This window comes from Talpa europaea, assembly GCF_964194135.1.
Source record: "Talpa europaea genome assembly, chromosome: 14".
NCBI classification, from domain to species: Eukaryota; Metazoa; Chordata; class Mammalia; order Eulipotyphla; family Talpidae; genus Talpa; species Talpa europaea.
In genome coordinates this window covers 92,001,128-92,015,597 of record NC_140082.1, presented here as the reverse complement: position 1 = coordinate 92,015,597, position 14,470 = coordinate 92,001,128, and the positions used below count along the sequence as shown (strand labels likewise).

General features: G+C 63.6%; 1 protein-coding gene across 1 annotated transcript in view; it reads right to left on the bottom strand.

Annotated features, from left to right (window-relative positions):
• Positions 1-9,592: 9,592 nt before the first annotated feature.
• The window catches only part of ALPK3 (alpha kinase 3), a gene marked incomplete at both ends in the record, with an annotated part of 30,996 nt that continues 26,118 nt past the window's right edge, over positions 9,593-14,470 (bottom strand). Inside the window, 7 exons of the mRNA XM_084254112.1 lie at positions 9,593-9,938; positions 10,314-10,362; positions 12,065-12,288; positions 12,811-12,899; positions 13,354-13,634; positions 14,069-14,104; positions 14,187-14,314. Of these exons, the coding sequence (XP_084110238.1) occupies positions 9,593-9,938; positions 10,314-10,362; positions 12,065-12,288; positions 12,811-12,899; positions 13,354-13,634; positions 14,069-14,104; positions 14,187-14,314 (1,153 nt within the window). The remainder of the gene's footprint in view (positions 9,939-10,313; positions 10,363-12,064; positions 12,289-12,810; positions 12,900-13,353; positions 13,635-14,068; positions 14,105-14,186; positions 14,315-14,470) is intronic.

Genomic DNA, 14,470 nt, shown 5'->3' with positions numbered 1-14,470 from the left:
GCAATAGACCATCGATTATGACTCTGTTCTTAGGAAATCTCAGAACAGGAAAAGCCATAGAAACAGAAAGTAGGTCCCTGATTGCTTAGGGCTAGGCAGGTGGGGACAAGGGGGTAGAGGAGCTATTATTAAAGCTTATGGGGCGTCTATCTGGGTGACGAAATGCTCTAAAGTGGATTGCTGGGCCTCCCCTGGTGGCACCACGGTTGAGCGCTGAGCTGTGAAGCTGCCCGCAGCCTCTGCTGCGCCGGTTCGGTCCCCGGCAGCCAGCGAGGGTCCCACATGGCGCGCAGACCTCTCCTGCCGCGCCCACTGCTCCCCTCAGCAGTGTACTTCGTCAGTCCGCCTGTTCTGTTCCCCGCTCTGGCTCTGGTGAATTCTCTCGGCCTCCCGGGCTTCTGACTGTGCCCAGTGCTTGCATAAATAAATAAATAAGTCTTTAAAAAAATTAAAACGGACTGCGGTGCTGGCGCGGCTATCTGTGAGTAGCTAAGAACACTGAAGTGTGTACTTTCAATGGATGAATTACATGCGGTGTGACCTCTCTCAACAAAGACATCAAATTTAAACAAAGTCACACCTTCCTTGTATTCTCCGTCCCGCCTCTAAAGACGGAGACGCAACATTCTGACGCATCATTCCGGCTGCGGCATCCAGCTCTACCGAAGCTGGCCCTGCCTTTGGGCTTTCTGACTACAAGGGCCAGTACGTACAGTGCTTGTGCCGCTGGTGTTCAGCTCACAGGCTTCACTCACCTGAAAAAAGGTCCCTGAGTAACACTCCTGGCTCCCCGCTCCTGTTCCCTCCTTCCCCTCTCCCGACTCGATCAAAATATCAGCCTGGTTAGGTTGACAAACCCAGGTGTGCACTTACACACACCCACGCACACATACACACACACACGTAGAGATACAAACTCACACACCTACATAGACAAAGACACACACAGATACATGCACACATACACACACACGTACGCCCAGCCCCACAAATATATAAACATAGACACTCAGATGCACACACGCGCGCGCGCACACACACGTGTGTGCACACACACGAGCAGAGCCCGAGCAGGCCCAGCTCCCTGGGCAGGGTTGGGCCCAGGATAGGCAGCCCCATGTGCCAAGGCGACACACGGTTATTCCAGATCGGGCTGCTCTGAGGCTTCGAGGAGCGTGAGACTCTGGCCCGCCCTGTCTCCTAGAAGCTGCAACTGGACGCTGGGTGAGGGTGTCCTCCTGCGGCAGGGAAGGGCTGAGGTGTGTGGGGCCGCTTCTCCTGTGAGATTCCTCTTCCCTAGCCCAGTGAGCTAGAGACCAGCACTAGAACGTCTTTGTGCTGTCAGTTCTCCTAGATTTAGGGGGCAGCCCGCCCTTCGTCAGCTCTTTGAACCTCTCTGAGAAGCTCCTGCCTGTACAAATCAGATTGCTGGATTTTTCCTCCTGTTAATCTGTCCTGTATTTACAGGGCTGCCTCAGCAAAGAACCAGGGAGCGCAGAGAAGTTGTTCTCCCCAACAAAGCGGAGACGCTGCACAGGGAGGCCGGGGCCTCTTCTACTCACGTTCGTGGGAACGAGTCGCCCTCGGGAACAGATGGACGCGGGATCCGCGGGCACAGGCTGGAGCCAACCTGCTGCGCGGTGGCCGGCTCCTTGGTGTGATGGGAGTTTCAGGGCAGAGTCCAGGGTTGGAGGAGGCTGGGCCTCCCCGCTCTGCGCAGTCATCTCTCCAGAGCCCAGGGCCACGGTCAGGGCGGGGACCCCAACCTCTTCCAGGGAAAGATAGAAGCAGGGCAAGAGGGCTCCCCCAGAGGCCTGACCCAGGAGCCCCACCTGGAGCCACCTTCCCCACAGGAGAAGCCGTCCTCATCCAGGAAGCCCGCTTGGATCATTCTCCCTGCCTACATCCCCTCCCGAGCCGCTTTCCACCAGCCGTCGGTGCCCGCTGGGTTGTTGGATGGCACATTCTCTTTTCATTCCAGTCTCGCCCAGCCTCCTCCCCTGCTGCACTGGTCGTTACAGCAGCAGCCTCTTTCCCCACTGGAGAGTGAGGGAAGCCACCACGAATCCCAGCGATGGCTCCGGTCTAAGCACCACGAGTCAAGGAAACAAAACAAAATCACACAATTTCCCCTTTCGTTGTACTGGTTTTTGAAGCACCAGCGAGCGAGCGTGTGCGCAGTCAGGGCACAGACGCCCTCCCGTGTCAGCCACAAAGTAATCATTAAGCTTCTCCTGGGGAGTGACGGCGCCTCCTCAATGATTAATCCCAGGCTCTGGGGACAAACTCAGGGAAGCTGCTCCTGGGCCCCGGCTCCCCCCGCGGGGCGCCCCTCACCCACTAATGTGGCTGCACCAGGCCCACTTTGGGGCAATCTGCTCTTCAGGGCGGGAGCGCCCCCTGCCCCACTCGTTCCGGGTGCCGCGCGTGGCCTCCAGTGGGCGGGCGGCATCCAGCACCACCGCGCTCACCCGAGCAGGACACCTGCCTCCCGGTGCCAGGGCTGCCACCCTGCCAGCCGCACCCACAGGACGGGGGAGCACGTGGGCTTCTGGGTGTCCAGGCCTTCCCGCCCTCCCCTCCCCTCCGCACCCCTCCCCTGCCCTCCCCTCTCTCCTCCCTGCGCTGTTGCTCATGACTTTGACGTCGCCTTCCTGGGCCTGGAGTCTGAACCACGGACAGGACCAGCCGTGAGTCATGGGCGAACCCTGAGCTTGGCGCACAAAGGTCTAGGTGCAGTCCTCACCCACAGCTCACCTGCTCCCGGGTCCTGCGCCTTGGTCAGGGTTCTGGGGTGACGGAGCCGTGCCCGTGCAGGCAGGCTGCTGCGGAGGCGGCGCCCCCAGGCTGGCGGGTGCCTCCCACCGCAGTCGGGAGGCCGTGGGCCCGCTCCCCTCCTCCAGCAGGGGAGGCCCACGGTGGACCGGGCGGAGCCCAGTGCTTATTCTGGGGGTACCCGGCAAGAGCCCTGGCCGGGTGGGCTGAGTGGGCAGAGCCCCAGGGGGAGGCCCCGAGCCAAGGGACCTTGCGGCGCTGCTCCCCGCAGCCCGCTCCCGAGGTGACCTGGGGCGGCCACCCGCCGGGCTCTGGGCAGAGAGGGAGGCAGGGACAGGCCCGGCGTCCTTTCCCAGCCAACTGGCTGCCCCCGGAGGGGCTGAGAGCGCGGGGCTCCCCTGCCCTCCTGCCCTTCTGCGAGGCGGCGCGCTCCTTGGCCGCCTGTCCTTCTCGGCCCCTCCGTCTCGGGGGCGCCCGGGTCTGAGCCTGATCGAAGGGCCCAGCACAGGTGGAGGGGGCACCTTCAATGGTGAGGGAGAGCCTCGACCTGCCCGCAGCCCGCCGCCCCTTCCCTCGGTCTCAGGACTTTGCCCGCCGCCCTTTGCGGCTCTTGGCAGGTGGGGCTCTTCCCGCCCCTCGGGTGCCCCGCGGGGGCCGGGGATGAGGCCGTCTGCCTCGCTGGACGTGGCTTGGTTCTGCAACCTGCCTCTGGGCCCGGGACGCGGCTTCCTTGCCCCCGGCTGGGGAGCAGCTGCCTGTCCCCTACCCTGGAAATAATCCCCCGGGCCGCACCACTCGTGTCCAGGCGTCAGTCCCCGCGGGTGTCCAGCAGTCGCCGGCAGAAGCACCCTCTCGCCTCCGGGCAGACACCCCCCAACAGCGAGAAGGCCCCCGCTGGCGCTCACGGCCCCCCAAGCCCAGCCCCCTCCGGCGCGGGCCGCCCCCAGCCGTCCGCCTACCTGCTTTGCGTTCCCTGGAAGGGGTGGCTGCTGTCCACGCCCAGGCTCCTCCCTGCCCGGCGGCGCCACGCACCAGCCCCCGCAGCGCCCCGCCATTCCTCTGCGTTGTGAGGGTCCCGTTAGCTCTTCATGCAGCAGCGCCGCGGTGTTTCCTTTCCCCTTGCAGGCTGCAGACTCGGTCACGTCGCCCTGTGGGGCTCAAGGACACGATCCTGGCTTTTGCGGGTTCAGCCCCCAGAGGAGGTGCCGGGGAAGCATCCATGTGCGTCTCTGGCCCAGGCGCAGTCGATGCACCGGCTAATCAATTATCCAGGGAAAACAATCCCCCATCTTTCCCCTCCCCCCCCCAGGAGGGCCGACCTGTCCCGGCCTCACCTCCTGTCCCCCCTCCCCAGCCTGTCACCCAGGCCCTGTGACTCACCCCCAGAAGCTTCTGCTTCCAAAGGTCAGTCCAGTCCCCTTCAGCTCTGTGACCCCACAGGCCTAGCGGGCGCTGGTGGGGCGGACCAGACTGGCATGGTCCCCTCTGCGGCGGGCACTGTCAGAGGTCTCTGCCCCACCTCCAGGCAAGGGAAGGAGCTGGCACCCAGTCTGCACAAGAGGAGAGCCCGGGGCCGGCGGCGCCAGGAGGCGACACCAGAGAGCGCCCTGCCCGAGGGCTGGCCGGCTGGCCGCGTTACCTCAGCCAGCCCCACCGCCCAGTGAGGTGGCGTCGGTCTGCCCCCAGCCGCCACACAGCTGAGTCGGAGGACCGGGGGATGCTGGGCGCACAGCTAGACCCCGCCACGACTTGGGCCCTCTGGCCAGACGCCACAGAACCAGGGACCCCGTTTCTTGGGATGACTCCAGCGTGACCCGGGCTGGCTCTGCTGGGGCGGGGTGGCTGGGCAGCCAGCCCTCACCCTCCAGGAGCAGACGCCGTGCCCTGGGAGGAGGGCAGACACTGCCCGTGCCTGGGCGTCCAGGCAGAGTCCTCGGCCCTGGGGGAGGGGAGAGAGGAGCGGCACGGACGGGCAGGGCTCAGGCGCGAGAGCAGGTCTGGGGGCCCCCTGGAGTCTGCCTGAGTGTGACCCGCCGGCCCTCTGCAGCACAGATGCCCCTACGTGAGTCCCCCCATGCGGCCATCCGTCAAGGCCCAAGGGCTGGGGAAGGGGTGGGGCCTGCTCCCTGAAGGGGGGCTGCCCCAGCCTCAGAGCAACTCCTCAGCAGGGTGCAGGGCGCTAACCCCCCGCAGCTGGACAGTCAAGTGGGCACCTCAGGGCCAGGGGAAGGTCCTGCGTCCTCTGAGCTGTGTCCCCTGAGGCTGGGGTGGTAATGGCTGCCCCCTGCACCCTCGGAAGCACAGGGGCTCTAGGGTAAGGGAGTGCCCTGTCCCGGGCTGCTGCGGATGCTCCTGCCCCTCTGGGCTTCATCCAGCTCGTGTCTGCCACTGGCACCACCATGGCACGCGGCTTCCCGCTTGAGGGATTTCTTACTGGTCCAATGGACGAGAGGTAGATCTTGAAACGGAGGGGCCTGGGATCCTCCGAAGGCCTTTCTGTTTCACATAAGGTCCAAATAAGTGCCGGTCAGGGGGTGTGTAAAGGAGAGGGCCAGGGAGACCCTTGTGTCCAGCAGGCCGTGTTGCTTCCGCTGGGGGTAGTGACCTCTATAAATGAAAACAGGCGGCAGGTGGGCGGGTGGACACATCCAAGGCTCCCACTTTTCGTTTCCAAGCCTAGACGCCATCTCCTGACTCCACTCTGTGCAGCGAGGCCTTAGCTGTCACATGACCGCTGGGGTTCGCCTCCGGTGACGTCGCACTGAGTCGGCCCTCACTCCTGCTTCCGCTGGCGGCCTGGAGCTGCCTCCGGCACCCGACAGCCCCGGACGGCCGCCCAGCCCCACGCCAGGCCTCCTGCTGCCTGCAGATTTCTTCCTGAGGAAGACGCAGCTTCGTGGTGCCCAGGAATGTCACCGGAGGGCTTGTCCTCTCCATCAGCTGTCCCTGGGCCTCCCTGCTCGTCGTCACGCGGACGTCCCGGCCCCTGCCAGGCCTCCCTGAGCCTTCCGCTGCCCACCACCCCCAGCTTCCCTCCCCCACGGCTGTCTCCGCCGCCCCGTCCGCATCCTCTGACCAAGATCCTTGAGCCCTCAGCGCACCCATCACACCGAAAAGGCGCCTGACATCCCCAGTCTAACCCGGGCCCAGGCCCTGCTGCAGCTTTCCCGGGGAATGACCTTGGGGAACTGCCTGCTTAGAAATGAAGATGGAGCAGGAGGCGAATGCTGCACCGCACACAGGTGAATTTGAAAGTCATCAGATGAAAGAATTCCAACACAGAAATTATTTAAAAATACATAGATTCATCCTAAACCTTAGACCAGGAAGGGGAATAAAGACACGACAGCCAAGATGGCGAAAACATGCATACTGTGGCACTTTTACAACCAGAGATGAGGTTTTCAGAGAATTTTCAGAAGCCGTGGGGAAAGCTCAGGCAGGGCTGAGAGGTGAAGGAAGCGGAAGGCAGAGCCGAGTCCCGGCGACTCAGGTGAGCGCTGAGACCCGCACACCTGTGTGAGCGCGAGGCGAGCCCGCGCAGGTGCCTCTGGACGTGGCCTTGCGGCCCAGGCCCATGGGAAGCCCAAGGGGGTCAGGCTGAGGACAGCCATCCGAGCGTTTGCGCTGGGGCGGGGCGGGGGTGCAGGTGGCCCTGAGGTGCCTCTGAGAGGCGGCAGCCTGCAGAGGGGCGAGGCCTCCCGGCCACGCCGATCAGACCTGAGTCTCCTCTGAAGGAGACACACCTGGCCAGGTCGGCCCGGAGGAGGCCTGGCTTCCCCTGCCCTCGGCCTCCAGGGCTCTGCTCAGGGGGCACTGCCACCGTGCTCCCCAGCCTGCCCGCCTGAGAAGCCCTCCGCCAGCAGCCCCCACCAGTTCCCGCCCTGCTGACCTCCAGGCCGCCCGCCTGCTCTTCCACGGGCCACGCCGCCCTTCCTCGCGCGGGGAGCTGGCGCATGCGCACAAGCAATTGCACTTTTTAAGCACTAAATGGCCGATGGTGTGCCCTGATGGGCCTCACATGGAGGGGGCGGGGGGTGCCGCCGCGAAAACCCCTCTCCACTCGTCTCCTTCAGCTCGTGTCTTCACATCCCAGTTACTTTGCTCTCAATGCTTCACCAAAAATTATAATAATAATAATAAGGAACAACATAAAAATCCTTGCACACCTTGTTCCACCAAAAATGTTGTGCGTTCATCACTGTAACACCAAGGACAGCTTTATAACGTTTTACACGCAGAGGTTATGTGCAGGCAAACTGTCTTTCAAGGGGGATAAATGACAAGAAATGAGTCCTAGACAGTTTCTCTCCAAGTGAAAATACGCTTCTTGTTTAAAAGGGAAATCAAAGCAATGCAGAGGGCTGAGCCGCCAGCGCCCAGGCCAGGGAGTGGGCCGGGGCTCAGACTCATGGGAGTGCAGCCTGGACGACAGCTCTGGTCAGTGGCCCTGGCCTTTCCCTTCAGAAGGAGCGGAGCATCCCCTCCCAGATGGCTGCCTTTCTTCCTTTCTTTCTTTTTAAAGATGTATTTATTTATACAAGAACAGGGGTACAGGCCAGATGTGCAAGGAGTGTGAGAGGATTCACCAGAGACAGAGCGGGAAACAGAACAGGCAGACGGACGGAAAGCACTGCTGAGGGAGGGGAGCAACGGGCAAGGCAGGAGAGGTCTGCTGCGCCATGTGGGATTCTTGCCAGTCAGCTGGCCGGGATCGAACCCGTGCTCAGAGGCTGCGGACAGCTTCACAGCCCCGGCTCAACCTCCTGCGCCACCAGGAAGGCCCAAGATGGCTGCATTTCTGAGAGGTAGGTTTTGCTGTGACTCCATTTTCTCCCGAGTCAAGCGCCTGAGGCAGGGTCCCCTGGCCTGACCCTCATCCCACTCTGACCCCAGGACCTGCACCCACACTCGCTCCAAGCAAGAGCCAGGCAGGCCCCTGACCCGCTAACACATGCCCCCAAAGCAAGGCCAACTTAGAAGCTTCAGGGCGGTGACCCAGTAGCTTTGGTTCAGGCTGCATGTGCCAAGCTGTCCATTCACTGGAGAGGCTGCCTTTGGGGGAGAAGCCCAGGGCCAGACACAGCTCTTACCATTTGGGTGGGGGGGGGGGTCAGATAATACAAACCTGGCCCCGAGGTTGGCTCTTGCTAAATTATATTAAAGATCAAACACCCAAGACAGGCCGGAACGCAAAGGTTTTGGGAGACGAGGCTTTATTGGGGCCCAGCACCCCCACCTGCACCCTCCCTCCGCCCGTCAAGATCCAGCTCCCTGCTCCTCCTGGCTCGGAGGCGCCCGGCTAACCCCCCAGGCTGCACTGATGGTGGGAATTGCTGCTGTGGAAGTGAGCCCCCAGGCCCCCAGGCACCTCCATGCTGAGCCTGGGGGCGGGAGTCCCAGGCCGCTGTGGGGGAGCTGGAAGCCCCACCCTCCATTCCAGACGCAGGGAGGGCACACACCTGAAGGGAAGCCTCACATTAACACTGAGGCATCGCATGAGCCCCCCACCGTCTCCCCAAAGGGGCCTGTGTCCACTTGTCTGGGAACTATCGAGGGGACACCCCAGGGAGGAAGGGCGCAGGCTGCCAGCTCTGGCTGTGTGCAGCTGTCGGTCAACAGTGGTGGGTGCGGGCAGGCGGACCCCAGGGCGCCAGGGGAACCCAAGTCCCGGTTGCACTGATCACGTCTGAAGTGGGCGTCACTCCCGCCCAGACACCCTGCCTGGGGCCGAGCCCCGCTAGACGGACGAGGGGCCCAGACATTAGCCGTGGCCACGGGAGCCTGACGCTGGACATCAGTGCAGCAGCCAAACGTGCTTCCACTTGTCCCTGGGGCGCCTGAGAACCCGCCTGGAGAGGCTCCCTGACCCCGGCGCACCCAACCACACCAGACGAGGGCCAGCAGGAGACACAGTTGCTGCCTTTATTGCATTCCAAGGGGGGCAGGCTGGTGTCAGCGTCCCCACCTCAGGCCTGAAGGAGGGGTGCTAAGGAAGGACCCAGGGTACTGGGCCAAGCACAGCAATTCCTGGGGCCCACAGACGGGGGGCGGGGGGGGGCGCCAGAGCTGGAGCCCCAGGAGCGAGAGCGAGGGGTGGAGGCAGGGCCCTAACTCCAGGCTCAGGGCAGGGAGAGGTTACACCCCCCTGGGGCCCCAGCGCACTCCCCCCAGAGGTGGAGAGGGGGTGCAGTTCAGCATGGAGAGTGGGACCCTCAGCACCGCCCAGCCTCGTGCCGGCTCCCCACAGGCAGCGGGTGGCAGAGGCCGAGGCAGAGGGGGAGCACCGCAGCCTCACTGGGCGTGAGGGCGGTGGAGAGCCCCAGCAGGGGACAAGCAGTTTCGGCAAAGGCAGCAACTGGGCCTGGGGCGCCTGCGAGTGTCTGCGCGAAGGAGGAGAGCCACCGTGGCGCGCAGGCCAGGGTGGGCTCGGGAGGGCCCTGGAGGGCGCAGGGACAGCAGGCCAGGTGGGCAGCAGCCTGAGAGTCAGCAGACCAGACAGGAGAGGCCTGCAGCCCCAAAGGGGCCCAACGGGCCAGTAGGGGAGCGGGCCACCCACACTGGGCACAGGCCTTGTGGGGACCCCTGTAAACTTCAGGAGGGCAGGCGCTGGGCATGGGGAGTAGGGAGTCCTGGGTGCCCTGGGCGGGGGCCCTGCACCAACACCCGATAGGAAGCTGGCTGGGAGGGGCCGCTCCAGGGCCCCGGGCGCCGGCAGGGCCGCCTCCGCTTAGTTCCACAGCAGGAAAGTCTCCACCGGTTCGAGCTGCTTCCTTGTTGTCTGCTGCCCAGTGGAGGCCCCCAGCCTCCCATCGGACTACCGTGTGCCCTGGGCCTTGGAGCCCCCCTCATGGGCGGGAGGCTGTCCAGATGCTCCGGCGGCCATGGCCTCCAGGGCCTGAGGGGTGGTCTTGGGACTTGGGGCATTCCTCCGGCTGCCCTGGGGGCTGGGGAAGCCCCTCCTCTGGGGCTGAGGACTCAGCTGGGGGCCCTTCCTGCCAGCAGATGGACTCTTGGAGCCTTTGGCCTTGGCTTGCGGGTGCGTGACCTCAGGGCTCTTGAGGGGCTTCAGCCCCAGCATGTCACAGAAGGTGTTGCACTTGTGGGAGGAGACAAACTGGTCCAGCAGGGCTGGGAAACAGCTCTCCTTGAGGCCTTGGTATCTGCACAAACAGCAAGCACTGAGCGGGGTCCCCCACGGCCCCTGAGCCAGAGTCCCGAGGGGCCAACTCAGGGTGGCCGAGGCTAGGGGTTGTGTCCAGGGCGCACTCTACCCCTGGGGAATGCCAACCCTAATTCCATGCCCAGGTGTCGTGTACCTGGCACAGGCCTCCTCGTGAGCATGGTCTGGGTATCTAAGAGCCACGAGGGTAGACTCGGGCCGCCCTCTTGGCAGGCCCTGCACGCACGTGTGAAAGGGGAGGGGCCCTGGGCACCCAGGGTGGCGGGTGACCCTGCTGTGGGCCAGGCAGGAGGAGACCAGTGGCCCCGGCTAGCCCCTTGGAGCCCCGAGGACTCCCGCCCCAGGGAGCACTCACCCCCGCAGCTTGGCAGCGATCTGGACGTCAGTCATCTTCCAGTCCACGCCTGCCAAGAGAGGTTAGGAGATGAGTGGGGGCTGGACAGGGTCTGCATGTCCCCGGAGGCCTGTCACCTTAGAGGGGCGACTCGGGCACCCTCTGGAGCATGTGGGTGTCTCCACATTGAAGCATCCACGCTGCTCCCACGGGCAGGCGAGGAGAGGGCTGTTGGGAAACACTGCTCGTCCCCCATGCAGAGACGGGGCAGGGCCACGCCCAGGGGGTGCTGAGGCAGCCCCCTTCTCCCTCCTCCGCCACACTCCCCCGGGCTCTCTGCCTCAACTGGATGTTGTTTTCTTTGAACTGGTGAACTTTTTATTAAATCCACAGGAGTAAAAAGCAAATGGGGCCTCCCAGGAGCGGTCCAGGCCTCCACCACCCTATCAGGACAGGTTTGAGCTAAAGCCCAGGTCTAATGATGTGAAGAGCACACCTGTGCCCAGATCTGCACAGCCAGAAACAAACTGGGGGGTGGGGAATGGCACCCCAATGTGCTGCTGGGGGGAGGATACACGGGTCCAGCCTCTAGGGAAGACAGCATGGAGGCTCCTCAAAATGCTAAAAATAGATCTACCACATGCTCCAGCTATTCCACTCCTAGGTCTCCACCCAAAGAATACAGAAACAGGGGGCCTCCCCTGGTGGCCTAGGGGTTGAGTCTCAGCGCTATAACTGCCAAGGCACGAGTTTGATCCCTGGCCAGGGAGCGGACCCACAGGGCGCAGCAGACCTCTCCTGTCTCCTGACCGCCTGCTCCGCAGTGTGTTTCAGTAGATCCGCCTATTCTGTTCCCCGCTTGTCTCTGGTGAATCCTCTCTCACCCACCCTGCACCTCTGGCTTATACCACAGTTCTTTTATGCAAATAAATAAATAAGAACACAAAGCAGGAATCTGAAGGAAAAGATTCCTCCTATATCCATTGTAGCACTCTTTACAATAGCCAAGCTGTGGAGACAAACGAAATGGTCCTCGGCGGATGTATAGATCAAGATTATGTGGTATATATACTGCATGGAATACTACACAGCTATGAAAAAGGTGATTTATGCCAACAGGGATGGAAATGGGGGGACTGCACCATGTGAAATGAGCCAGAAGGAGAAAGACACACACCAGATGGTATCACTCACGTGGAATGTGCAGAAAAAGAAAAAAGAACTGACAAAACCAAACCAAATTAACTCCTAGAAATAGGACTGCCAGACTGAGGCTGCTCGCGTGGGAGCAGGGGCAACAAAGGGCGGAGGGGTTCAGGACTGTGGGTGCTCGGATGGTGTGGGTGGGGTGGCAATGCACATCTGAGGAGGTGTCACCCTGTTCCCCTCAGTCACACACGGTGTTGTAAACCAGTGTTTACGATAAAGACAAAAACGCCTGAGGAGGAGGAGACAGAAAGCCGTGGGCTGGTGGAAGACGCTTGCTGAGGAAGCCTGCGCGGAGCCGCAGGGCAGGCAGGAAGAACTCCAGAGCGATGTGGAGGGTTTCCAACAGGGCCCCTGCAATGTTCTTTGAAACGGAAGCCTTTACAGTTGAGCGGGGCCTGCACTGCAGCTGCTGCGGCCCGCGTGGCGCCAGGTGGGTGCGGCTGGCACATCTCCACATCCAGCCTAAGGTCCAGGCTCCACCGGGTCACGTGAACGCAAAGGAGGCCAGTGGGAGGGTGCCCCTGGGCCAGGGCTTGGGCGCCTGCGGGGTCCCTACCCCCTACCTGCCAAGTCGGTGACGAGGAAGCTGCCGTTCGTCCACTGATACAGCCAGTGCTGGAAGGTCTGGCACTTCTGCCGGGCCTCGGAGCCATCAGCCACCGCCGGGGCCATAGCGCTGCTCCACTCCCGGGAGCAGAAGGTCTCCAGAGGCCCGCCCAGGTCCTCCTCCAGGGTGGCGTAGGGGATTATGTTGGCGGGCCGGTAGATCAGGTACAGGGGGATGATCCTGCAGGAGGCCAGCCCAGTGAGCAGAGAGGAGGCCCCAACCCGGACCCCTGCTCGGAACTAGACGTGGGCCCTGGGGCGGGGGCTCAGACCCAGAGGAGCAAAGTGAGCACTCCACGCCGAGTCCAGGTCGGGAGAGGGCCCTGAGGTCAGCAGGATGGACCCCCCCGGGGCCCCGGGAGACTGTGCTCGGGAGGATTCCCTCAGACGGAGGCTCAGTGCCAGCTGGACCCCAGTACTCAAAAGTCAGTGTTCAAATTCCAACCCACTCCCCCACCTCCTTCAGCAAGGCCCAGCTGCACCCAGCAGACTCGGCAGGGGCGGGGAGGAAGGTGGATGGGAGGAGGCAGAGCATTCCTGGCGCTGGGCCTGGCATCCTGAGCCCCCAGACTAGGGGGGCCTCTTTCTGGGCCCAGCCTGGCCGGGCTGTGGCCCGTCTGCACACAGCGGCACTCAGGGCCCTGCCCGCGCAGAGCTCCAGGTGCGCCTGTGGCCCTTGGGCAGGCCCCATGCTGGCACTCACTCGGGCACCTCCCCGAAGCCGGGCACAGCGTGGGCTTCCGCCGCGAAGATCTTGCAGTACTCCCGACTCATGTTCTGTGTCTTGCAGCTCTGCAGGCAGCAGCGGGCATGGGTCAGAGGGAGGCCCGGCCCTTGTGGTGCCCACTCCAAGGGAGGGCCAGGTGCCGGGGCTCCCCCCTTCATGTCCCCTACTCTGCACCTCATTTTCCTCGTTTACAAACAAGAGGCTTTGGACATGTTTCCAGCAGTTTCCCCAGAGGCCCAATGAGAGTACCAGGGCCACTCGGAGAGGAGGGCCCCTGGAAGGGTGGGGCAACCCCCCAGTCACCCTTCGTGGCCCCATGTTAGGGTGCCATGCCAGGGCCACACGAGAGGTTTCTGCTGCAGAAACGTGATTTGGAAACTGACCCCAAATGGCGCTGAAGCTGCAGTTCCCAGAGCCCCATGTCGCCTCTGGGGTCCAGCCTGCTGAGCCAGAGGGGGCCCCGCCCGCCAGGCTCCCCATGGCCTTTGCTGGCTGGGGGAGGCGGGCGGAGTGGGGTACCTGGATGGTGACGTCATAGTTTCTGCCCACGAGCGAGGTCTCGCTGCTGGGCCCGAACACCAGCAGGCTGGACACCTTGATGACGCACGTGCGGCCCGACGCGAAGACGGGTTCCAGCCCGTAGATGACCTGGGCCCGGGAGGCCTTCTGCAGGCCGGCCCCGCGCTCGCACCCGCGAAGCTCCTCGGTCACCAGGCGCCCGAAGAGCTTGTCCCCCCAGCAGCCGGAGTCAGCCAGGCCCTTAGCAAACACCATGGGGGTCATCTCGATCTCTTCTCCAACTGGGGGGACAGGGAGAGGTGGGAGACTCGGAGCTCCTGGCTGCCCCTGCCACCCCGTCTGACCCCTGCTGACCAAGGTCTGCGCCACCACCACCAGGGAGCCTGCTGAGCACGCGCTGCTGCTCAGTCTCCCCGGAGAGGGCCTGAGGGTGTCTGCGGCCGGTTCCCCACACAGCTCCACACGGGCCACCAAGAGCCACTCTGGGGGTTGGGTGGGCGTCGGGGAGGCTGTGCTCTGGGGTCCCTCATCCCTCCTGCCCTGGCCCTCGCTGCAAAGGGAGCAGCCTGAACGAGCCCTGGAGGAAGGGCCATTTCACCAGCTTGCCCGAGGCTTGTGGACAGGGGCCGCAGGCCTCGCGGGGCCAGGGGAGTGTAGTGGGACCGGGCCAGGCCTCCCAGGAGGTGGGGGGGCCCTGCCCCCCCAGGGCACGTACCTTCGCCTTCTTCTCTGGAAACGAACCTGGACAGCACTGAGGGAGAGAGAGGGGGCTGAGCGCCACTCTGCCGAGGCCCATCCACACAGGCCAGCCCCCAGGGCGGAGGGGCGCTCACCCTCGGGGCCGAGGTGGAAGTCCGTGGAGGCCTCGCCGTGCTGGTTGCGGATGGTGCAGCGGTACAGGCCACAGTCCACCTCGGACGCCTGCACGATGGCCAGGGCGGCCGGCCCCTCGTCCCCTGCACTGTCGGAGGAGACCCTTCCCGTGAGGCGCCTGGCCCTGCAGCCGGGCAGCGGCGGGGCCTGGGCCAAGGACGGGGCCTCTGGCTCATGTCCCCTGTGCCATGGAGCCGCCGGCCCATGAGGCCCACAGGGAGGGTTAAGTGAGCGGCGGGTCCAG